Genomic DNA, 24,377 nt, shown 5'->3' with positions numbered 1-24,377 from the left:
GTTCAAACTGGTTTGTTAACTTTCAGTGTGAGCACCTACACCGTGGAAATCAGCTAACAAACTACAAATCACAGCTTAATTTATTGTTTTTTAATGATTGTCTAGGCTTGAGAAAGTGATGAGAAAAAGTTAATAATGCAGATTGTTTAAAACTACATTCTGTGTCCATTTTTTTTCTTTCTGGAAAGTCAAATGTTAAATATTTACCAGCATATCCCTGCCTCTATTTCACTTCCACCTCTGCCCCAAATGTGGCCAGATAGTATAAATAGATTTATGGAATGTGCTTAAGAAAAAAAAAAAATCCTGTAAAAAACATAATGTAGTCACCTTACCGAAAACCTAACCAAAAACACAAATTGTGGTAGCAACAATCAATTACATATAGTTCATTTTTTCCATCTGACAAACAACTATGCTATATCTGTCAAAAGATATAAACCAATGCACCTGAGAATTAAAAATAATTCAATATAAGTTTTTGAAATACTATTCATTAGTTATGAATTATACAACTTTCTGGGTACAAGTCTGTCATTTTAATGACACTTTTCACATGGCAGGCCTACATTAATGGTATACAAAAGGAGAGAAACCTTTCATTTGAGAACTTAAAGTAAAAATAAATTCAATTAGAAATGATAACAAAAACATCAAATAAAGTAGAATGTAGCACTTGTAAATACATATAATTCAAAGTGCCTTGAACTGTTTCACTCTATAATTAAAATGGCCACCTTTTAAAATGTTCTCAATTACAAAGTTGCATAAAAATATACAACTTAAAGTATACCTACCCATGATTTCTTCCTCCTTTACACTAATAAAAGATTTAAAAACTCATCTAGTGGGTAGTAGATAAATTATAAATCCACTTTAAATTGTTATTTATTCCTTAAAAATATTTGAAGCTACTGTTTTGGGCATACAGTACCCTTAAAATACTTGATTGATATTTAGTTTATAAGTTGTAGATAAACTCTTTCAAGTTGTTTTCTCCAAATTGTGCTGGGAAAAAAAGAGCAAATATCGTTTATCTATCACTGTTCAGAACTTTTTCTATAAAAATAGGAAAGGGTCCCACATGTACAAAATATTTATAGCAGCTCTCTTTGTGGTGGTCAAAAACTGGAAATCAAGGGGATGTCCATCAATTGGGAACTGGCTGAATAAATTGTGGTATATGAATGCAATGGAATACTGTTGCGCTATAAGAAATGATGAACAGGAAGACTTTAGAGAGGCCTGGAAAGACTTATATGAACTGATGTTGAGTGAAAGGAGCAGAACCAGGAGAACTTTATACACAGTAACAACCACAGAGTTCGAGTACACTTAGAACTTGATGGCAATGCAAGGACTTAAAAAATTCCCAATTATCTCTTAAGGCAAAATGCCTTCCACATCCAGAGAAAGAACTATGGAATTCGATTGCTGAATGCAGCAGATCATTTTCTTTTGTATTACATTTTGATTATTTTATGATTTCTCCCATTCATTTTAATTCTTCAATGCAACATGACTAAGGTGAAATACATTTAATAGGAATGTGTGTGTAGAACCTATAAAAATTATATGTTGTCTCAGGGAGGGAGGTAGGAAGGAGGGGGAGGGAGAGGAAAAAAATTCTAAGTTATATGGAAGTGATTATAGAACACTGAAAACAAATAAAATAATAATTTTTAAAAAAGAACTTTTTCTAAGTAATAATATTATATTCTCTTTCTCTCTTACACACACACACACACACACACACACACACACACTTTTCCAACATGGAGGAGATATAAATTTATTTTCTAAAATCCTTAAAATAACCAGCTTCCCCCTTCAACTGATGCACTTCTGCTGCTTTTATATTAATAACTGAACAAAACTTCTAGATACCAACAAAAATAATATAAGGAGGACATTTTGGCATAAACCACTGAATGTACTTATTAACAGTCCTTAAGCTATTACAATGATTAAATACAGCATCTCTTTTCTAATATAACTAATGAAAAGTGTATATTGTGGTGTTAATGTCTCAATATGCATTACTTAAAACTCTATATTTATTATAGCATAAGAAAACATTCAAAATGAGCTAAAACAGTTTTTATTAAACATGATATCATTTCAGCAACTTAATCAAAGATGTATAAAAATAATTTGCACCTACCGGGTTTTTATCAGGATGTAACTTCAAAGCTAACTTCTTGAAAGCTTGTCTTATTTCTCTACTGTTTGCTTCTTTAGATACTCCAAGTAAACTGTAAAAATCCTTATCAGTGTAGACTAAAGCAGTCAGATATACTAAAATTAAGAAACAGAGAAAAGTCCTTTTCTTGTCTCTAACATAATCTCCTTTCTTTAACCAGTCTTCCATCCTTTTTTTCTTACATAAGTTCTAATTCAAAAAAATATTAGGGTATATAGCCAATTCAGGTTGAACTTTTAATTCTAGTACTGAACTTTGAGAGATGTAGTCCATACTAAGTCCATGGATGAAGTTTTTAAAAATGGTCTTCTGTAAAAACTGTAACCTGAAGAGAGGAAATCAGGAGTTTAAAATCTATTTCAACCACAAAATAGTAAATGACAGAACTTGTTTATCAAATGATGACATTATACCTTTTAAATGTACTTTATGGCTATAATCTATCTGTATGGCAAATAAAGTCAATCCCCTAAGCCAGGTGTGGGGAATCTGCAGCCTTGAGGTCATATGTGGCATTTTAGAGACTTGAGTGTGGCCTTCTGACTGAGTCCAAGTTTTACAGAATAAATCTTTTTAAAGGAATTTGTTCCATGAAGTTTGGATTCAATAAAAGGTCTGTACTTGAGGACCTAGAGAGCCACATACGGCCTTGAGGCCACAGGTTCCCCACTCATGCTCTAGGCTCACAGAGGGGAAAAGCTCTGCTTCAGAAATCAGATGGAGTTTTGTGAAGTAATTCAGGGATTTAAAAGGTGAAGGACAGCTGGTGCTGCCATCAAATACCATGAATGAGCATAACAAATCCTACACAAGAATTTAAGACCTGAATGTCCCAAAGTTCTCCAATTTCTTTTCCTCTTCAATTGATTATCATTTTAACTAAGCTTCACTTTTATCAAGTGATTTCTTAGGAAACTGGGAAAAAAAACTCAATAGGGTAGTTTGTCCCCTCAGCTGCCCCTAAAATTTTGTTGTTTAATTATTTCAACTCAGTCTGACTTTGGTGCTACCACTGGGGGTTTTCTTGACAAAGATGCTTGAGTGATTTACCATTTTCTTCAGTTCATTTTACAGAAGAGGAAACTGAGGCAAACAGGGTTAGGTGACCATGCCCAGGGTCATACAGCTAATTAAATGTCTGAAGACTGATTTGAACTCATGAAGATGAGTCTGATTCCAAATCCAGTGCTCTATCGACTGCCATCTCGGTGCCCCACCCAAGAAACAGGTTTGAATGTATTAATTTTTTTTAAATTTCTCAATTGATTTTCAATAGTAATTTACATGCTAGATGACTTTCTCCTGACTTCTCAAGGAAACTCAATTAGTCACTACAAGTTTAGTGGTTGTACTGTATTACATTCAAACTTCTTGCTTATAAAATGTAATTCACATCGAAACTGAAGGCATTTACAATCTAATGTAGCAAAAAGAACTTCATTTTGATAACGGTATATTCAGAGTAACATACTTTAGTCGCAGTCTTTGAAAAACTTCTTGATGATGCCTATTTGTTGTAACGGGTTTGCTTTGCTTTCTTAATTAGACAAAAGTGGAAAATAAAAATATGTAAATTCTTGTTAATTGACAATAGGAAAATAAGTTACCAATGAGTCAACTGAGAAACATTTATTAAGTGCCTACAACGTGCAAACACTGTGCTGTTACAGTACACGTGCTTCAGATACTTATTAGCTGTGTGGCAAGGGATAAAGCCTTTTGCCATCTTCAGCTTCAGTTTCAATGGGCATAATAATGCCATTTACCTCACCAGGTTGTGAAGATCAATCGAGAAAACGTAAAGTGCTATCTAAATGCTGGCTATTATCATCACCATAAAAACCAAACAGAGCCTTATCAATTTCAGTCCCTCTTCTGGTCTCTTCCATCACTTGGACTGCAGAGTAGACGGCGCAAACATGGAGTCAAGTGAACCTGATTCACTTAAAAGCTGTGTGGCCTTGGACACGCCACTTAACCTGTCTGTCTCAGTTTCTTCTTAGTGATACCTCCCAGGATTGTAAGGAAAAGGTGAGATTAAAGTCTACAAGGTCTGTACAAACTTGAAAGCGCAATGTAAGTGCTAGTTATTAGTATTAGCTCATTTAAATACATGTTTTTAAAGAAGTATGTTTGTGTTATGTTCCTTACCTGTTTGTTACTGGACCTCAGCTCTAATCCATTTCCTCCCTTCTTCCCCCTCTGCACAGCCACACAATCCAGGAATAAATACGAAGGCTGGAAATACACCAAGGAGAAAAACAAAGAATTACTGAAAGGGACAGAAGCTGGACTCGGGCACACCGTGACCTCTACTAGCATTCTGGTCCAAATCTCAGACCGCAGCAGGTGGCGGGTCTATCATACACCAGGAAGGATGGAGCCAGCCTCTGCCCACGGCCTGGGTGGGGAGCCCCCTCTCTCTCCGCCAAGGGCAGGGAAGTCAGGCTGGGAGGGCTGTGGGATGGAGACCTGGAGATGCCGGGCGACAGCGCGGGAGTGGGCCGCGTGGGGCCCCGGCGGCGGGTCCGGAGGCGTGGGAAGCCCGCAAGAAGGGAGAGGAGGGGGAGGAGACCCCGGAGAAGGGGGAGGACTAGGGGAGGCCAGCGGCGAGGGCACGGTACTTGAAGGGAGAAGGCCGAGAAGATAAGGCCGGCAGCCGTGGGAGGTGAGGAGGCTACAACTTTCGCATCGCGTTCCCAGGGGTCCGGGGCCTCCTCGGGCCGTTCCTCCCCGGCACAGTTTCTCGCAGGCCCAGGCTTCCCTCCAGGGGGCCGGGAGCCTCAGGCCTTCATCCCCGCCCCCGATATCCCCCTCCCGGAGCGGCCCCGACCTCCCGCTCATCCGCCCGGGGGCCAGGAGAAGGAGGGAGCGGGTGGGGAAGGGAGTCCGCAGCGGGGCGGGAGAGGGTGGAGTACGTACTAGTCCGACAGCCACCGGCCGGCGTCGGGAGAGGAGCCGAGGGGGCCGCTCGAGGAAGCCGGAGGAGGAGGAAGAGGAGCCCGATGCCCAGGCAAGCAGCCTAGTCCGCTCCTCCGGGCGAGCGGCCGGCGGGCTGGGGCGGGGCGAGGGGAGCAGGGGGGCGTGGCCTGGGCAGGCACGGAGCGGAGCATTGTGGGAGAGGCGCTGGGGCGGAGGAGAGCGGGGGTGGGGGTGCGGGGCCGCGCCGGTAGTCGGGGAGACGCTGCTGGCTCGCTCAGGCTGACGTGGCCGGTTCCGGCTCCGGTTCCGGCTCCAGCTCCAACCCAGCCCAGATATCAGAAAGCAGGGCGAGGTCCGCGTCCGCAGGGCCCGTGCCGTGGTGAAGCACATGCCCGCCTGCGCCGCTCGGCCAGGGGGAAGGCGGAGCCTGGCTGCTGCCGCCCCCCGTCTCCATGGTGACCCTGAAGCTCGAGAAGGGGACGAGGAGGGAAAAGGCCGGGCAGCTTTGGCCGCCTCTGTCCCGGGCGCTGTCTTGGTGTGACGTTCACGAGAAACCATAGAACGGGACCAGGAAGGAGGACCTGCTGCCCGAAGGAACCCTACTGACGCTTTGGACGCTGCTCCGCGGGGATCCCCGGGAAGTGCCCGGTGCTGCCTCTGCCCAGACTGCCCTCCTTTTCCTGGAATTCCCCCCTTTCACATCCCCGTTCTTCCCAATCCTGCTTAACCCTGGCTTTCTTGGCCACCCCTCCACTCTCCACCTACGAGAGTCTTGAACTTCTCTAGTCTCCAAATTACTTCGTATTTCTTTCTTACATATTCACGTTGCCCTCTGACAGTCATTTCTTATTCTTTTAATTATATTGAATATATATATTCAATAGTCCATTATATTCAATGCCTCATCTCTGCTCACTAACTGGCCCTATGATTTTGGTAAAGTCGCAGCTTCTCTGGACTCTAATTTTGTCTTCAGTAAAAGGGAGAAATTGGACTGATGCATCACTCAGAGTCATAGCATTTGTGGTTTATAAAGCTTTTGCTGATGTTGGCTCCTTTTCCAAACTACCATCTTTCCTCAAACCAGTACCCATCCTACCTACACTCCTTTTCCTTTGTGCTCCAGGGAATTCCTGCCCTACCTAGCGTTTAAGACAAACAAAGCCCCACCCTTTGTGTTTAGCCTCTTATCTCTCACTTCCTTATTGCAATCTGGTAAAGCTGGCTCCTTCCCAAAGATAGACATCTATTCATGGCGGCTCTTTGTGGTAGCAAAGAGCTTGTTCTTGTTGTCTGCCCTTCCTTCGCACTGAGGACTATGACAGCTGGAAAGTGAAGCCATGACTTGCAAAGGAATTGGTTTTTAAGTGAGGGAAGGCTGTGCAAAATCACCAGCTTCACTTTCTCCAGAGCCGTCTGGGTCCAGTGACTAGATATAGATCATGATGACTAGAGCCTGTTGTCTAGTGCCTTAGCACAAAGTTAGTGCTGAGTAACTAACTGTTTGCTAATTAATCATCATCATAAAAGTTAACATTTTAAAAGCTTTAAAGTTTGCAAATGACTTTACACATGTTATCTCCAGACCACTACTTGTTGGAAATGTTCTAGAATTGATTCTTGTATGGTTTGGAAAAAGTCCCTTCCCATTCTAAAATTCTGTGACTGTTGTTAAAAATGATGAAATAACTAAAATTTTAGACAACTTGTTTTATTTAATCACATCCACGATGATATTTCAAAACATTCAAAAGAATTAAAATATGGATAAAATGGTAAAAATGATTACCTTAAGTTCCTCAACTTGTGATTAGAGGCTTTCACTAAGGAACTTCATACCATGTGGACCTAGCAATTCTGATATTGACCTCATATCTAAGAAAGAAAAGTAAGTAAATTCATTCACTTGACAGTTGAACCAAATTATTTTAAAAGTAAACACCTGAATACCCCAACCATCACATGAAAAAGGAAGTCATAAATGTACAGATCAGAGAAAGGACTTATTTTTAAAAAAACATCCAAAGGTGAACCACAAAGGACAGAGGTAATCTACAAAGCCAAGATTTTACTTAAAAGAAAATTACTCCAGTTTTATATTGATTTTCTATAATGAAACCTAAAGAATTAAAGCTACAAAAATAACATGGTGGGGGGGAAGCTATATGACCATTGTTGACTTATCTCAGCAAGGTCTCCAAATAACTAGAGAATCACATGATCATTATGGAAAGAGAAAAATCAAAGCAGTAATTCAAAACTTATTAAGATATACATTTGTAAAAGAGGTTTCAACTTCAGTGCAACATTTATAGATGATCCGTCTTTGTTTTCTTCAACATGGAAGGGAATGTTATTATATACAAACACTAGGTTTAAGAGCTTAACCAATTTGTGTAGAGGCTTGCAAAGGCTGGCTCTCACCCACTGTCTAAATGTTCTGTTTGCTGAAGAGCATCGTTAAATACCCTTGTAATGTCAATTTGCACGTTACTCTAGAATACTGTCATGAATGCCTTTACACTTGTTTAGAGCTCTGAAAGTTTTATAATTTCTTGTGTGGCTTGATTATACATTGTCATTCCCTTGATTGACTTGGTAAAGAAAGTAAGTAGATCCAGGAGGACAATTTTCACTGTAACAACGTTGTAAAAATAAACAATTTTGATTTAAGAATTTTGATCAACCACAATTTTGTATAATCATTGATGAAGATTGCTACCGTTTCCTGAGTGAAGTAGTAGATTCAGTGCAGAATGAGACACATTTTTGCATGTGGGCAATAAGGGAATTTTTTTCGCTTGACTAAAAGTTATTACAAGTTCCCTTTCCTCCCCACCATGAGGAGGTAGAAGGGAAAAAAATAAATGCTTGTAAATTGAAAAACAATGATTTTAAAAAGATAGTATATTCCTGGCTCTTCTCTCCAGGACGACATGGACCTTCCTTCTTGTCCTGTGGTATACTACTGGGTCAGAAGGAGTAACAAACATATTTTTTGCTCTTCACTCTCTATTGTTCTTATTCTTCATCTCATTTGGGGTTCACTCCAGGTATCCCTATGTAGTTCCTAGTGGCAAAGTGGCTGTTATTTATTGGTGCTCTTGTTTTATTCTTTTCTCAAGGAGTTCAGCATCAGCTTAGTCTTCCTATCCATTCCAATCCCTGATGACTTCTTTATAGATGTTGCTGACTCCCTAAACTTCCCCAATAGCCAAATCATCAATATTGTCACCCATGATTTATACCTTCACTGTATTTTAACCACTTACAAAGATGTTCATACCATGTAAGTGATCTTGTGGATAAAGTGCTTGCAGTAAAGAAAACCTGAATTTGGATTCTGCCTCAGACACCTAATGACTATGTGACTTTGGGCAAGTCACTTAAACCTTGCCTTAGTTTGCTCAACTCTAAAATAGGAATAACAATTACATCCACCTTAGGATTGAAGATCAAATGATATGTGAAGGACTTTGAATATCTTAGAGTGCTACATAAATGCCAGCTATTATTATTGACTAGTACTATTATTACACCTTGTATTTCATCGTCATACTTGTTTGATCTTCATGATCGAATTCTTTTTCAGATCATAAATCTTCCTAATTCTACCTCTGCCTATTACATCTATTCTTTGTCCTGACTGTAACTTCACTTCCTGTGTTCCCAGTTCATCAACAGTGCTAGCCTCACTTTTCCCTCTTCAAATCTTGATCTATTCATTTTTATAGACCCCCTCTACTCCTTAAATCCCCTGCCCTCTTGTCCAATCCCCAGCATCTCTTTGAAAATATCAGCACTGATTTACCTTTCTATTTACCTTGGACTATCAAGTGGCTGAGTGCCACTAGATATTGCATAATTATGCTGACTAGATTCAACAGGAATTTATGCTATCGTCAGTCCTCAACTTTTGTGGGATAATGTTCCTAGAAAACTTGAGTAAAAGTAAAAAACACAAATGTTGATATATTGAATCTAAGAGAAATAGGGGGTTAGAATAACATTAACTATTAAAAACTAGTCTTTCTTTAGAGATTGTTGAAAATACAGTTTTCTGCATACAATTCTTTTTAATAAAATATTAAATCTGATAATATGTATGTTTCCTAACACAGTAACCATGAAATAATCTATAAAATACAGGAGAGAGGGAAAACAAGGAGGTACTGGGATGGGTAAGGGCCAAGGCAAAAAAAGTGAAAGGGGCAACACCTGCCATCACTAATCTTCCTTTCTGGATAGTAGGTGAACTGTTCCCTCATGAAAAGCAGATGTCTGGGATGAGTCTTGACGGGTCTGAGAAGTCAGACTCTGGATTGGGGCAGTTCAGTCTGGCCAGTGTAGCTGGTAACATTGCTGCATGCTGTTCTTTCTCCGGGATGCTCAAGACCTTAGTGTCAAGGGCAGCAGCAGAGATGGAATGCTAGTTTGGCTATGCAAGCATCAATAAAAGGGTTAGGATGACTACCATCTCATTTACAGACAGTCATTTTTCCATTTATTTTTTTTCAATTCCCTTATCACTTAAAAAGTTACTTTAACACTTGCTGGAAGGGATTCGTGAACACTTTTGTGAATAATTTCCTCCTTTTTGCAGATATAAACTTGCACATGGTGCTGATGAAGGGGGATTGAGACCCTCACAAAGATTGGGGCACCAGGGCAGGTTGCCTGGAAGGAATTCATGGACTCAAGCATCATTGAGGTCAAGGTAAAGATTTATTACGCTTGTCAGTGGGCAAGAGTTCTTAGGGAACATGTAACCTTAGAAAGGTATAGGTAAAGTTTATATAGGATATTATATAGGAAACATGTACCAAATATACTAACTAGGTTTTTGGGGTGGGATTAGGGAATGGTTAATGAGTGGTCAGTTCTTAAAGGAACATGTACTTTTGGTATCTACTTTACAGAGTTTGATATCTACTGCCCAGAGTTCATTGGAAAATAGCCCAAGGGGAGCTACATGGAGGTGTGGTTTTAGGCCTGAAACATCACTAACAGTCAGGACTGGCTCAGAAATACCAGGTTGCTCTCATCAATGTCTTGTTAGACAAGATAAATGTAAGGGAGTATATGTATGTCTAAGTCTAGGATACATATGATTGGTCAGTGAGTAGTAAATGTCGTTGTGATCCAGTGCACAGCCTATTCAGCCAGTACACAACTGGATCAGACTAATAAGTTCTATAGGTACAACTGGCTACAGTAGGAAAGGAGATAATGGTTATTGCTGGGGCAGGCTGTGTCCTTGGGCTGGGGAGAAGCTTCCTGGGATAGTATTTTGAGGCTAGAAAGAAATATGATTTTTAAAGAGAAATGTGATTTTAGAATTGGGGCCCAAGCACATGTACCCAAGCACCCCATCAGTGCCTCTTGATTTTTTTTCTTTTCTATTGTTCCTAGCTTGGAATGTGTGATTGCCAATGGGAAGGTGAAAATGAAAAATTGCTATTAATGCTGAAGATTGATTGTATCTATGTCAACTTGACTTTCACTGCTACATTATAATTCTGTTATCCCTTAATTATTATCATGTTCTCCATATTTATTCTTCAATCCACTTATACTCCTTCACCTTAGCAGGACTTTGCCTCATACTTTACTCACAAAATAGAGGTAATCTATCATGAGTTCCCTTTCCCCCTCAGTTGTGCCCCTCAAATACCCTGATTTTTACCTTCCATGCATTCTTCCTTTGCTCCCATATCTGGCAAGATGGCCTCCTTGCCCAAGACAACTTTCTTGGTGTCCTTTATCCCATTGTGCCCACCAGAATCATCTTGTGCTTATCTACACTCACTCCTTATCTACTGACTTCTTCCCAAAGCCTGTAAACATGCCTAGACCTCACCCATTCTTAAATTTTTAAAATTTCCCCCATTCTTACAATCATCTCATCCCCTCAAGCTGTCATATCTCTTCCTTAACAACAGCTGAAATCCTGGAACAAGTTGATACATATACTTTTTTACCCTTTATTCATTCAACCTCTTGCAGTCTGACTTAAGAAAAATAGTTTTTTATTTTTCTCCAATTACACGTAAAGACAATTTTTAACATTAATTTTATAGAATTTTGAGTTCTAAATTTTCTTCCTCCTTCTCCTCCCTCCTCCTCCTTAAAATGGTGAACAATTTGATATAGATTATATATGTACAGTCATGTAAAACATTTCTATATTAGTCATGTTGGAAAAGAAGAAACAGACTAAAAGGAAAAAACCCCACAAAAATAAAAAAGTAAAAATGGCATATACTTCAATCTTCAGTCAGACTCCATCAGTTCTTTCTCTAGATTTGGATAGCATTTGCTGTCATGAATCTTTTGGAATTGTTTTAGATCATTGTGTTTCTGAGATGAGTTAAGTCATTTACAGTTAATCATCATATATTATTACTAAGATCAAGGAAGGCCAACCATCCCACCCAAAAGCAAAAGAGGTGAATCCTGATCCAGGCACAAGATCTCTATCTAGGAACTAAGGCTGGAGAACTAAGTAAATTGAAGAAGACATCAATCATGATAAGAATTATTATAGACCTAGTTATGTCCCTCAAATCTAGTGTAGATGCTGAGAGTATTCCATGACAACTGTAAGCAGAAACCTAAAGAAAAAACACTAATCTCCTTCAGGGACTACATGAATTTCCTGAAGAAATGAAGCAAAAAATAAACAATGAAGTATTAGTTCTGGAGGAAAAAAATGGAAGGAGAATAGAAAGGCTATCACAGAAAGTGGTAATTAATCTTTACTCAAAGAATGGACTTCCTGAAACTTAGAATAGTACAAGCAAATCAATGACTCCTAGGAACAATAAGAGAAAGGATAAAATCAGAAGATTGAAAAAATGGAAAATGTAAAGTAACTCCTTTTGAAAAGAACTCACATAAAAAAGGTCAAGGAGAGATCATTTAAGAATCACAGACTTCTGACCACGATTTAAAAAAAAGCATAGACAAAATCTTTCAAGAAACTGTAAACAACAACTGCTTAGATCTATCAGAATCAAAGGACAAAGTGAAGATTACGAGAATCCACAGACTCCTAAAACAACTCCCAAAAGGAAAAGTACTAGGAATAGTATAACTAAAATCTAGAGTTTCCACAATAAGGAAAAAATACTGAAACAGAAAAACAGGGTTCTAATCACAAGGAACTACAGTCAGGATCACACAATACCTTTCAACTTTTACTGTAAATGAAAAGGGATCTTGTAATATAATATTCCAAAAGGCAAAAGATATGGGCTTACAATAAGCAAATAGTATTCTTCAAAGCTAAGTATAATTCTACAGGGAGACCTTTAATGGAATCAAAGACTTTCAAGAGTAGAAACTTTGAAATTCAAGTTCAACATGAGTCAAGAGAAGCATAGAAAATTAAATTTATTTGAGCAATTTGAAAGACTATATGATAATGCAATGCTAACATTGTAAGGGGACTGGGAGAAAAGTATCTTTTCAGAGCCTTAATTAATGTCTTAAAAAAAAGTAATGAGGCAATTAAAAAAGAAACACAGAAGATCTGAGAATGGAGTGAGTGTTCTGAGGATTTTAAGAGAGGAATTGGAGGGTAAAAGGAATTCATTAGTATAGGGAGGAAGACAGGGTAGAATTTCCCATTTTTCATTATTGGGATATGTGAGAAGAAGAGTAAATAAATAAGAAAGGACATGGGAGTGGGGACTTTAGATGAATCTCACTCATCTGAAACTGACAAAGGAGTATTGGACACTTCGAAAGATTTTGGTGTAGAAATACATCAAACTTAACAGGGAAATAAGTGGGGATGGAAGAGAGAATTAAGCAAGAAGGAGATTGGAGAAAGCAGCCTAGAAATAAGGAATTTAATAGAAATTAAAAGAATTTTCTAACATTAGGTCAGATAGTTGCTGTATTGAAGGACTACAATACCAGCAAACAAAAAAAATCAAAAGAATGAAGAATCTTAGCTTATAGGTACTATGTTGGCTTTGGCTGAATATCAGCCTAGATGGGAGTAGCTTTTTGCCCTAACAGAGTTTTAGAGCTTCCAGTCAAAGGGGTAGTTCCAAAAATACTTTACAAATTTAAATATCTACAAATACAAGCATTTTTCAACAACTTTAAGGCTTAAGATATTTATCACACAAGTCAATTATGCTAAAAAATTTTTTTATTAAGTGTCAATACACACGTTTAATACCTTTTACCAATATTTGCAAAACAAATATGAGGAGATAGACTTTAGAGCAGAATTTGAATAAGTACAAATCCTGGGTACCTCCCCCTATCACTAATTACCTAATACTGTGTATTTTATTTCTCATGGTTCTTATTATGTTTTAAGGAAAATCAATGACATGTGGTACCTTAGAGCCTTAGAATTTGTTTAGAGATCACTTTCATTTATTATTGCTACAACTGCATATTGTATTACCCTTTTCTACTATTACTAGTATAAATATGGAATCTTTTCATAGTCTTTTCTCATACCATGGTAGCCACTATTTAGTACTACCCATTTAACTAGTGACTGAATGAAAAAGAAGTACTATCTGTCATATACATTAGGCTACAGCAAACTGTGCTGTATATGGCCAGTACACAAGAGCAGAGAAAAACCAGAGGTGTGTTTGCATGTCTCAAATCTCAATGAATGACTTTTTCTATTCAGGATAAGGTGACCCTAGTATTCCAACATATCTTGATCTTGTGAATGCCTGTATTTTACTGAAAAGACTTATTAAACCTCACAACAATCTTTAGTACTCTTTTCAAGGTCCACATCTTTTCCTTGAAACATTTAATTTATATAATTTGTTTTTTTTTCTTTCAGGCAGTCAGGGCTAAGTGAATTGCCTAGGATTGTATAGCTAGTAGTTGTCTGAGGTTAGACTTGAACTCAGGTCCTCTCAACTCCAGGGCTAGTGCTCCATCCACTGTGCCACCTAGCTACCCCTCCTTGGAACATGTTGTTGTTGTTTGTTCTTCTCAAAGAGGATCAAAGATAAAAGGAGAGTGATGTCTTGACTTGCAATTGAATTGGATTTAAGTGAGGCAGGGCTGTGCAAGGTCATTAGCCTCATTCTCTCCTCTAGGGTCATCTGAGTCCAGTGGCAAGACATAGGTCAGATGACTGGAGATGACTTCAGTGGGAGATCTTGGCCTTTTTAAGCTAAGGGCTTTCCCAGGTCTCAGTTTGTCTGAGACAACACCCATTCAGTGATCTAAGGATAGGCAAGAAATGAGGCAAAAGATGGCCTAATTTGCCTACTCAAAAAAAAAAAAAATCAAACCTGGAGGGGAAAATCCTCAGAGTATCTAACCGGAACAGAAACAATTGCTATTTACACATACTCTGAGTAATCAAGCAAGTGAGTCTTAGGCTGGGACCATTAGGCCAATCAATGACAGCCAGAGTGGTCTGGATTTAAGCCGTAAGGCATGGTGAGGTAGCAGCATTTGAATCCCAGTGGTCTTTATCAAAGCCTGTTTTTCCAGAGCTCCATTTCAATAAATCATAAATGAAACTGCATGGGACAAAAGAGCTAACTGTCCCAGTTATAAAAAAAAAAAATACATAGAATAAATGAATGGGGGAGAGGAAAAATATCTAGCCCCCAAATCCCAAGATATTTTGTGAGGTTTCAGTGATGTCTCCTAATATCTTGACACAGTAAATCTGTGATCACTATAGCTATTAAAAGAAAACTTTTAATTTCCTGTTTAGTGCATTGTACTAGACACTGAATAGATTTAAAAGAAAGAGAAGACATGCTTTTGGTCCCTAATTAAAGAGTTGCTATTTTAACAGCAAGGTATTAACAATAAGCAGAAGACGACCCTTTCAGTGTGAGGTGCTACAAAGCTAATACATTGCTTAAAATCCTTATAATCAACTAAACATTACTTTTGTGCTTGTTATCTCATATAGCCAGCCTCAATGGTCTGCTACTAGGCCTTTTTCTCTGTTTTCATCATAAATGGGACACCTTCCATATCATCCAGAGAAATTTGCCAACAAGGCCACGTATAGCTTCCAGCAATTTTGCTGGAACAACTGATTACACTGCCAAGTAGTCAAATATCCTGGCAAGCTTCCTAGTATCAACAGACTTTCAAATGCAAACTTCCAAATAGGTTTAACTTTGCAAGTCACTGGATGGTTTCAAAAATCCCTTAAACTCTCAGTAAAGGCACTACAAATTATTACTTTTTGTTAGATCTTCTTGAAGTCCTAACTAAAACTAGTAAAGCTTGGATTTTATTGTCTTCCAATAAAATGATACAACTTTCTGGAGCCATATATTGCAGGTATTTCTACTCTCATTTACTTTTCCTTTGAAGTCAATACCTGAGAACTTATTAAATAAAAGTGATTTTACATTTAAAAGGTCATCTGAACTATTTTTTGAAAAAGAACAATTGTTCCCCGTAGTATGTTTCTCATTGCTTTTTGTTTTATTCATCAACATTATAAAAATGGTTGAATAAGTTGTTCTGTTACACAGCTAAAGGACAAAGAATGCCAGCAGATTTAAAGAACCAAAAGTAATGAAGGCTACCAGCACTGTCCCATCCCTACCATTCCCCTTTTATTATTTCCTAATCTGACCTGACAAAAGATAACATTGAGTTTCATGCATGTTAGGTACCTGGACAAACACTTGTAATGTATCACTGCTGTCAAAAGAACTTCACAGCTTTTACTTGTTTTGCTTTTTCTTTCAGGGATTTTAAGGGCAGACTTTCAAGTTCAGTATATATTCTGAGAACTAAACTACCAAAAGATTTTAATTGTCGGTTTCCAGTCTCAAAAGGAAGAAAATCAATAGCACCAAGAGGCACCTTTACACATCTTTTGATAAATTCAAGAGAAAGTGAAGGATAACAATGTACAAATATATATTTTCCACAATGTAGCCTTCACATATTCTTAGAAACACGCACAGGGTTGAGCTAGGCACTTTCTATTTCTAACTGAACTATACAGAGATACTTTAATAATTTCTGTATCTTATTCCAACTATGAATGGGCAACCTGCTGTTTCTTTTTAATCTCATTTATGACCTCAATAAACCATTTTCACTTCATAAAGGCTATCTCATATCTATTTTCTTCATACACAGCCGAGTTGTATCTCTAGGTCTGCTTTCGTCTGCATTTTTAAAGGCATCTTGTGTTGCTACTGATGAGGTGGACAGAATGTTAGAGGCACACGGGGCAGGCAGGATGCAAGATGTGATATAGGAGATAAAATGCAGGTTATGACCAGTCATAGACTATACGTTGATGCCCCTAACGTGGACTTATCTGTTTGCTTTCACAAAGTACTCCCCCAACTACCTGACATTCCAGAACAGTGTTCCCTTTCCCTCTTTCCTATTCCTCTTGCTTATCTTATGATAAAACATCTCTGAACTACCTGATATTCCAGCCATTCTAGAGCCATGCTTGCCCCTCCTTCCATTCTCCTGCTCCCCCACCCTCCTTCCATCAAACTGTATATAGACCAGACACCTAACCCTCTAATGGCTCTGTCTCCCACCAGCAGCAGGGTCCACTGATGCTCTGTCTCCCACGTGAAGCAGAGCCCACTGGGTGCATCACCCCCAAAATGCCTTTGTCTTGGAGTCAGTCTGAGTGAATTCTTTTCAAAACAGACTCTGCAATCTACACATCTCGTCCTCATCATTTTGTGTACCCCAACATTTTGGGGTGTCTGTGAAACAACACTAATATGAGGAAGGGAATTGGAGTTGCATAATGATTCAGAATGGCAACAAAAAAGGTGATGGTCCCTAGTTAAAAATGATATGACTGACTTACATAGTTCCATGTCATGACTCTGAGGATCACCAAGGCAATTAGGGCTGTCTGCCTAGTACTAGTATCTTCCTAGTACTGATGAAGCCAACTCCTCTGCCACGCATTCCTCAGTTTCTGTCTTTTTTTAGTTATGTCTTTTCCTTTTATTTTTAATTTTTTTTTTACTAAATAAATTTAATTTTTAATTCCAAATTCTCTCCTTCCCCTATCCATTGAGAAGGTAAGAAATACTAAAGCCATTATAAATATGAAGTCATGCAAAACAGATTTCCACATTAATCACGGTCTGAAAAAAAAAAGAAAAATATTGTTCAGTGTGAACTCTGAATGTCCATATGTTCTTTATCTGGAGATAGATAGCGTTTTTTCCTCATGAGTCCTTTGGAATTGTGGTAGGTCATTGTGTTGATCAGAGTTACTAAGTTTCACAGTTGATTATATTTACAATATTGGTGTTACTGTTTAATTGTTCTCCTGGTTTTGCTTACTTCACTTTGTATCAGTTCACATAAGTCTTCCTAAGGTTTCTTTTTTAATGTCTTTTCCCTTTGAAGGCTGTCCTTTAACAAGATTTCATCTGAGTGTGCATGTATACATACAGGTGCAAACCCACACATAAAGGAAAGTGTGGAAGGAGGTAAAAGTTTGATTTTATTTACATTTAATGTTTTGCTAAGATTTTTTTCTAGTTTTTTTTCTATGTTGAGAAAAGAGGCAGAGTTCTTAGTTTTATGGACATTAACTCATTTTTTTTGATATGTCAGTGAAGGAACTTGATACAAAAACACTATCAATAATTTTAATAAAAAATTAGCTGCTACATCTTCCAATATTAAAAAGGTCAAAAAGTTATGGATAGTATAATGAGAAGACAGTAGCAGTCGAATTATTGGCACTCAGATATTTCTTAATATTTTCCAAAATTACATCCCTCTGCCCCACAAAGAGCAGAAATTTGATTCACAAATTTACTTTCAGAATGTCAGTTAGAAGTTAGTGTAAGTTAAAGAAATGTAAATGCAAAAGTTTTAGGAGTCACTGCCTTTTCAATAAATAAACATTTATTAAACACTTCCCATGTATCAGGACTTTATTAAGTTCTGGGGATACAAAAAGACGCAAAAGACAGTCCCTGCTGTCAAGGAGCCTACAATGTAAGGGGAGAGACAAATATACACAAACAAATATATACAAAGCAAACTATATATAGGAGATAATACACAGAGGTAAGGCTCTGGAATTAAGAGGTGCTGAGAAAGGCTTCATGTAGAATATGGGATTTTAGGTGGGACCTAATGGAGGCCAGGGAGGTCAGTAGTGAAGGGAGGAGGAAAAGCCTGCAAGGTGTGGGCGACAGCCAGAGAAAATACTGGAAGTTGAGAGATGCAGTGCCTTATTCATGGAAGCACTATTGAAGAGTAAGGGCAGCTAGGTGGTGCCATGGATAGAGCACCAGTGCAAGAGTCAGGAGGACTTGAGTTCAAATCTCACCTCAGACACTTGATACTCACTAGCTGTGTGACCTTGGGAAAGTTACTTAACCCCAATTGCCTCATCCTAGGTCATCTCCAGTCATCCTGATGAATATCTGGTCACTGGATTCAGATGGCTCTGGAGGAGTGAGGCTGGTGACCTGCACAGCCCTCCCTCACTCAAAACAAAGTCAAGTGCAAGTCATGTCATTATTTCTCTGATGGCATGGTCTTCTTCAGCAATGAAGGATGAACACATGCTATTGAAGAGTACGTATTGGGGAGTAAGATGTAAAAGGATTGAAAGAAAGGAGGGAGCTAGGTTGTGAATGACTTTGAATGCCAAACAGCATTTTGGCTTTGATCCTGGAGGTAATGGAAAGCCTCTGGAGTAAGGGGGTGAAAATGACTGCACTTGTGCTTTAAGAAAATCACTCTAGTGACTGAATGGAGGATGGATTGAAGTGGGGAGAGGAAGGCTGTTGTAGTAATCAAGGCATGAGTTAATAAGGACTGGCACTAGATAGTGGCAGTGTCAGAGGAGGGGAGGGGAGGATGTGCCATGGCAACAGATTGGATATCAGAGGTGAGGAATCCAGGATGACTCCTAGGTTTCAAGCCAGAGTAACTGGCAGGATGGTTGCTCTCTATAGTATTAGAGAAGGCAGAAGAGAGCAGATTTAAGGGAGAAAGATAATGAGTTCTATTTTGCAAGTATTGAGTTTAAGATGTCTATTGGACATTCAGTTTGAGATGTCTGAAAGGTGATTGGAGATGTGAGATGGGAAGGTAGGTAGATTTGAAAATCATCAACACAAAGACAGTAATTAAATCAGTGGGAGCTAATGAGACACCAAGTAAAGCAATATTGGAAGGAGAAAAGAAGTTGGTCCAAGACAGAACCCTAAGGGACAACTAGAGGACATTATCTGGAAGAAGAGTCAGCAAAGGAGACAGAGAAGGCATTGTTGGATAGGTAGGGGGAGAACTAGGAAAGAATGGTGTCCCAGAAACCTAGAAAGAAGAGAATATTAAGGAAGACAGAGTGATCAACAATGTCAAAGGCTGCAAAGAGGTCAAAGATAATAGAGATTGAGAAAAGGCCATTGGATTAACAACCAACATATTATTGGTAACTTTGGAGAGAGCAGTTTTGGTGGCTCAATGAGGTCAGGAGCTTGATTGAAAAGGGTTAAGAAGAGAGTGAGAGGAAAGAAAATGGAGGCGCCTATTGGGGATAGATTTTTAGAGTCATTTACTTACAAAGGGCAGAAGATAAACGGGACTGCTGATAGCAGGGATGAAAAGATCAAGTGAAGATTTTTTTAGGATGGGGAAAACATGGGCATGTTTGGAGGCATATAGGTAGTGAGCCAGTGGAAGGGGAGAGATTCAAAACAGTGAGAATGACAGAAGGCTCAATCTGTTGGAGAAGACAGGATGAAATGGGATTGCTTGAACAAGTATAGGTCTTGGTAAGGAGAAGGAAAGTTTATCATGTGAGACAGGGATAAATAGCAGTGTAAAAATAAACAAAATATATCTGAAAATATAATGGAAACAAATGGGAAAGTATGATTCAATTTATTAAATCTTATTTGCATAGATTTGGTTTATGCTTTCACTGAGATAAATAAAATACACCTGTACAAAATTATTTTTAGACCCTACTTCTTTTTTTAAAGAAAGAAATAACCACACGATTTTCATAAGTTTCTCTAGATCAACTTCCTTAGATTAGTTACCATTCTACAGAAACTTAAAAGAAGAATGATTTTACCTTAGTGATTTTATTCTCTAAGAGATTCATTATTATATCTTAAAGTCTTGAAAACTGATTCTATGTCTAGTGAAAAAAGTTATCCTCATTTCTGTCTGCCTTTTAGATGATACTTAGTATATATGATTTTTCTACCTGAAAGATCAAGTCAGAATATTCAGCTTTGATAAAGAAGACAGAACGACCACTGCACATCAATCTAAATTAATATATTCCAACCATTTATTTGTATCCTTGTTAACAGGAAAAGATTATAATTTAACTTAGTGACATCAATGGAATGTAGGCTTGCCAATGTACCTATGCTAATATTTAATTTGTATTGACTCATAAGGAAAAATATGAAAAGAAAGTTTTGAGGGACTTAGTTGATGAGTCAATAGAAATACAAATCATTCAGAAAATGACTTTTAAATGCATTGTTCTCCAGATCAACAATCAGCTACAAAATATAATATTTTCAGAAGTGTTTTTTGTTTTTAAGCTGAGCCTGGATACATCAGTGTGAATAGCTCACTGAGTTCAAATCTCACCTCAGACACTTGACACTCACTAGCTGTGTGACCTTAGGAAGTCACTTAACCCCAATTGCCTCATCCTGGGTCATCTCCAGTCATCCTGATGAATATCTGGTCACTGGATTCAGATGGTTCTGGAGGAGAAGTGAGGCTGGTGACCTGCACAGCCCTCCCTCACTCAAAACAAAGTCAAGTGCAAGTCATGTCATTATTTCTCTGATGGCATGGTCTTATAGACCATATATATATAGAGAGAGAGTCAGGAAAATTAACAAATACAAGGTTGTAGAGTGGTTAGAGTTCAGGTCCTGGGGTCAGGAAGACCTGAGTTTGAATGTGGCCTTAGGCATTCACTAGTTGTGTGACTCTGGGCACTTAGCCTCTGGCTCAGTTTCTTTAACTGTAAAATGGGAATAATAGCACCTACCTCCTAGGGTTGTCCCAGTGTTTGACACATTGTAGGTGCTTAATAAATGCTTGTTCCTTTTTGTCTAGTCCTAGCTCTACTGTATGATATCTCTAGAACCTGACAGAATTATTGCAAGGATTAAATGGAGTCTTTACATCATTAGTGTATTTATTCTGTGTGCCACTCAAGGTTGGGGGTTTGGTGTGGTGGTATTTTAGTTACTTATTTTTCCTCTTTCCCTAGAACATTTGGGAAATAATTGTTTTCAAAACTAATGTTTTAGGCTTCAGTATAATCAGCTCAAATGAAGATCTACTGAAGTCTTTAAAGTTATTTCTTAAAGATACTTCCAGCCGGCTGCCTCAATTCTTCTGTAATTAGACACTTTTTTTTCCGTATCAGAGGGGTTCTTTATATCATGCTAGAATTTTTTGCTTTCTTGGACACCACCACCACAATGTTAGATGTCCCATGTATCTCCTTCTTCCTGGAACTCCAGCAGAAAAGATCTCTTTTATGTTTCCATCTTCCCAGAAATCCAAGTGTACCAATTAGTGCCTGTACTTCATGATATGATCATTCTCCCCAAAGCACAGTCTCAGGGAGGCTAAGTTGTGAAATTCAGTTGAACCTGTTTGAAGTCCAGGATGTAATAAAAAATGTAATCCCTCACTTCTTACTTCTGTACTGCTTTCTGAGCTCCTTGAAGATAAGAACTCTTAATTTTGTCTGTATATCCAGCACATAGCACCTAGTTGGTGCTTAATAAATATTTGTGGAATTGAACAGTTCTGTCCTACTTTAGGGATATGACTTTTATGCCCTCCCATACGCTTTCTTTACATGTCTCTGTTTGCAGGAAAAGGGAGGAAATGTAAGGTAAGATAGCATGATTGCTTTATGGATAAAGCACTTAATGCCTAGATAAATACCAGCTGCCATTTTACCTAGTTTAGGGGTTCCTAACTTTTTTTGGTTCCCTTAATTCCTTCACTTTCTATAAATCTTCCTGCATACCATTCAGTATTAAAGGATATACATTCTAGAGCTTAACATGAATATGTACATAGGAAATAAGATTACTTTTTATAAAGAAAACTTCATTTTGTACACATGGCTGTAGCAGCAATCACCCTAACACATCCAGGATGGCCTGTTAGCACAGGTTCTTTGATCTGCTTTTCTAAAAGGAAAGCAACTTTTGAGGGGTCAACAATCTTCTTGAATTACATTCACCAATAGAGAAAATACAAACAGAGAAGTAAAGACCAACAGACAGGGCTTCTAACTGTCTGACCATAACCAATAGATACATCACAGATCAACAGACAGATCCAACTGTCTGACCGTTAACATACATACATACATACATAGTTACCAGAGAGAAAAGCACCAACACATGGGTTTTCAAAGCAGGGTGGGGAAGGGGTGACTGGGGAGAGGTGGGGAGTCCTTAACAGTTACATAGAGTCTCATCTGGTACATCAACCTTCTTCCAAAGAGTAAGCCCCCAAAGCAAAACGTCATCAGAGCCAGAGGGCACCATGACCCTCATGACCTAGTGCCTCATTAGAAATTAACAAAAGATGTGGGCCTTCCAACAAAACAAACCTCCCCTAATCAAGTTTCCATTAATGGGCTCCACCTGAGGCCTATTAATGGGCAGGGGAAGATCTTTGCCTTCGACAAAACAAGCCTCCCCTAATCAAGCAACTCTCATTAACATTACAATAGCTTAAAGTTATTAAATGTTTATCAAAATGCAAGCAAATAAATTAATGAGATCCTTGATTCATTTTCTTGTCCACCAACAGCTTTATCCTCAGTATAGTCTTTGAAGGAGATTCCCTCATACTCTGTTTAGCTTTCTATTTGTTTCTTGCTTTTGGATATGATTGAGGAAAAGATAGATAATTCTAATTCACAGAGATAATTGTTGTGAAAAATTGAAGTCTTATAAGCATATTTAGTAATAATGCCTCCAATAATTTTGTAACTTAATTGACTGGAAATTAATTTAGAGTTTCTAGTTATAAAACCAATCAATTAGCTCATTGTTCACTGGATCACTGTGAATGATTTTCTTTAGCTAAAGGTGAAAATAAGGTTTTACATCTAAACTTTACTAATTGAAATTGAGAAGGAATTATTTCTTCAATTATCTCTTTCACAGTTTTCAGGTGTACTATAACATGTCCTTGCTTTCATATCCCTCCTCTACCACCATCAGTCTCTTTTCCATTCAGCAGTTTTTTTGCTAGTACTAATATTTTGGTAATATTTCAATAGGAATATATAGTTATTAACTAAATGCTCCCTATATTCCCTTGACATGTTTCTTGCAACCCGTTGGTGGCATGCATCCCCCAAGTTGGAATTCCCTGACCTAGCTACATCAGGGCACATAGCTAATGCCATGTTCTTCTCTTTAAAAGAAGCATATAGAAGTTCAGATGAAATGAGTAAAGCATAGTGCCTTAAGGCTGCTGAACCAAATAATTCATGCCCTTTGGTCCTTCTGTCTTTAGATCTCCTTCTTGTTGAGCTAGCATTTCATCTCTGGACTCTAATTTAGCCTAACCTCTTCTCTGATGTCATTTGCTGCATCATTATAAGACACTCTGTTATGCCAGTGGAAAATTCTATCTCACTCCACAAGACATTTGTTGATATCTGGCTATTTTGACCCATGGCTCTGACCCTCTTCTCACTCATTCCATATTACAGTTTGGCATGGAAGGCAGTCATCTTCCTCATCTGGCAAGGCAAAGAAGCAAAATACTAATGTTTCATTCTTCATTGCTTCAAGCCCTCAGACAATAGAGAAATCAATAGTTATTTTACATCAACAGATATCGAAATCCAAGGCCAGAAATCCAGGTTACAAGACCTCAAAGGGGAGAGGAGAAGACAATGAATATTTGTATAGCACCTACTATGTGCCAGATTTTGCTAAGTACTTTTTACAAATGTTGTCTCATTAGATCCTTATAAGGACCCAGTGATCTAGGTGCTGTTATTTTTCCCTTTTTATGTTTGAGTAAGGCATGGCAAGGGTGTGTAAGTGATTTAATCAAACCAGAGTCAAAATGACCTGAGTCAAACCTTAGTGGAAAATTTGTCTTTAAATGTCCCTTGTAGGAGGGAAATGACTGGTGGGGAAGCAGCTGTGAACAGTTACTTCATCTGTTAGGATTTAGCAGTCTAGAGAAATTCAGTGCATAAGCCAGGGGTGGGGAACTTGTGGCCCCA

At 38.3% G+C, this 24,377-nt stretch overlaps 2 protein-coding genes and 1 long non-coding RNA gene across 4 annotated transcripts in view; 1 reads left to right on the top strand and 2 right to left on the bottom strand.

Annotated features, from left to right (window-relative positions):
* DNAJC10 (DnaJ heat shock protein family (Hsp40) member C10) overlaps window positions 1-2,514 on the bottom strand; it is a 34,966-nt gene extending 32,452 nt beyond the window's left edge. For both annotated transcript variants that reach the window (XM_072612575.1, XM_072612576.1), the window contains exon 1: window positions 2,165-2,514. In XM_072612575.1, the coding sequence (XP_072468676.1) occupies window positions 2,165-2,371 (207 nt within the window). In that variant the 5' untranslated portion in view covers window positions 2,372-2,514. The remainder of the gene's footprint in view (window positions 1-2,164) is intronic.
* LOC140505955 (uncharacterized) lies at window positions 2,447-6,270 on the bottom strand. Its single transcript, XM_072612577.1, has 3 exons — window positions 5,126-6,270; window positions 4,355-4,441; window positions 2,447-2,528 (listed from the first exon to the last, which is right to left on the bottom strand). The coding sequence occupies exons 1-3, from the start codon at window positions 5,681-5,683 to the stop codon at window positions 2,499-2,501; spliced, it is 675 nt and encodes a 224-aa protein (XP_072468678.1). The 5' UTR covers window positions 5,684-6,270; the 3' UTR covers window positions 2,447-2,498.
* LOC140505957 (uncharacterized) overlaps window positions 5,685-24,377 on the top strand; it is an 85,290-nt gene continuing 66,597 nt past the window's right edge. The window contains exons 1-2 of the long non-coding RNA XR_011967717.1: window positions 5,685-5,773; window positions 9,729-9,842. This is a non-coding gene — a long non-coding RNA (uncharacterized lncRNA). The remainder of the gene's footprint in view (window positions 5,774-9,728; window positions 9,843-24,377) is intronic.

This window comes from Notamacropus eugenii, chromosome 5 (assembly GCF_028372415.1).
Source record: "Notamacropus eugenii isolate mMacEug1 chromosome 5, mMacEug1.pri_v2, whole genome shotgun sequence".
In the NCBI taxonomy this organism is placed as follows: Eukaryota; Metazoa; Chordata; class Mammalia; order Diprotodontia; family Macropodidae; genus Notamacropus; species Notamacropus eugenii.
The sequence above is the reverse complement of the archived record's forward strand: the minus strand, read 5'-3'. Positions and strand labels throughout refer to the sequence as shown.

Coding starts and splice junctions, on each gene's coding strand:
- LOC140505955 (XM_072612577.1), bottom strand. CDS start 5,683: ATGGTTTCTCGTGAACGTCACACCAAGACAGCGCCCGGGACAGAGGCG. Junction 4,442..5,125: donor GGCCGGTGGCTGTCGGACTA/GTACGTACTCCA, acceptor GTGTATTTCCAG/CCTTCGTATTTATTCCTGGA. Junction 2,529..4,354: donor TGAGGTCCAGTAACAAACAG/GTAAGGAACATA, acceptor TCCTCTCTTCAG/GTTACAGTTTTTACAGAAGA.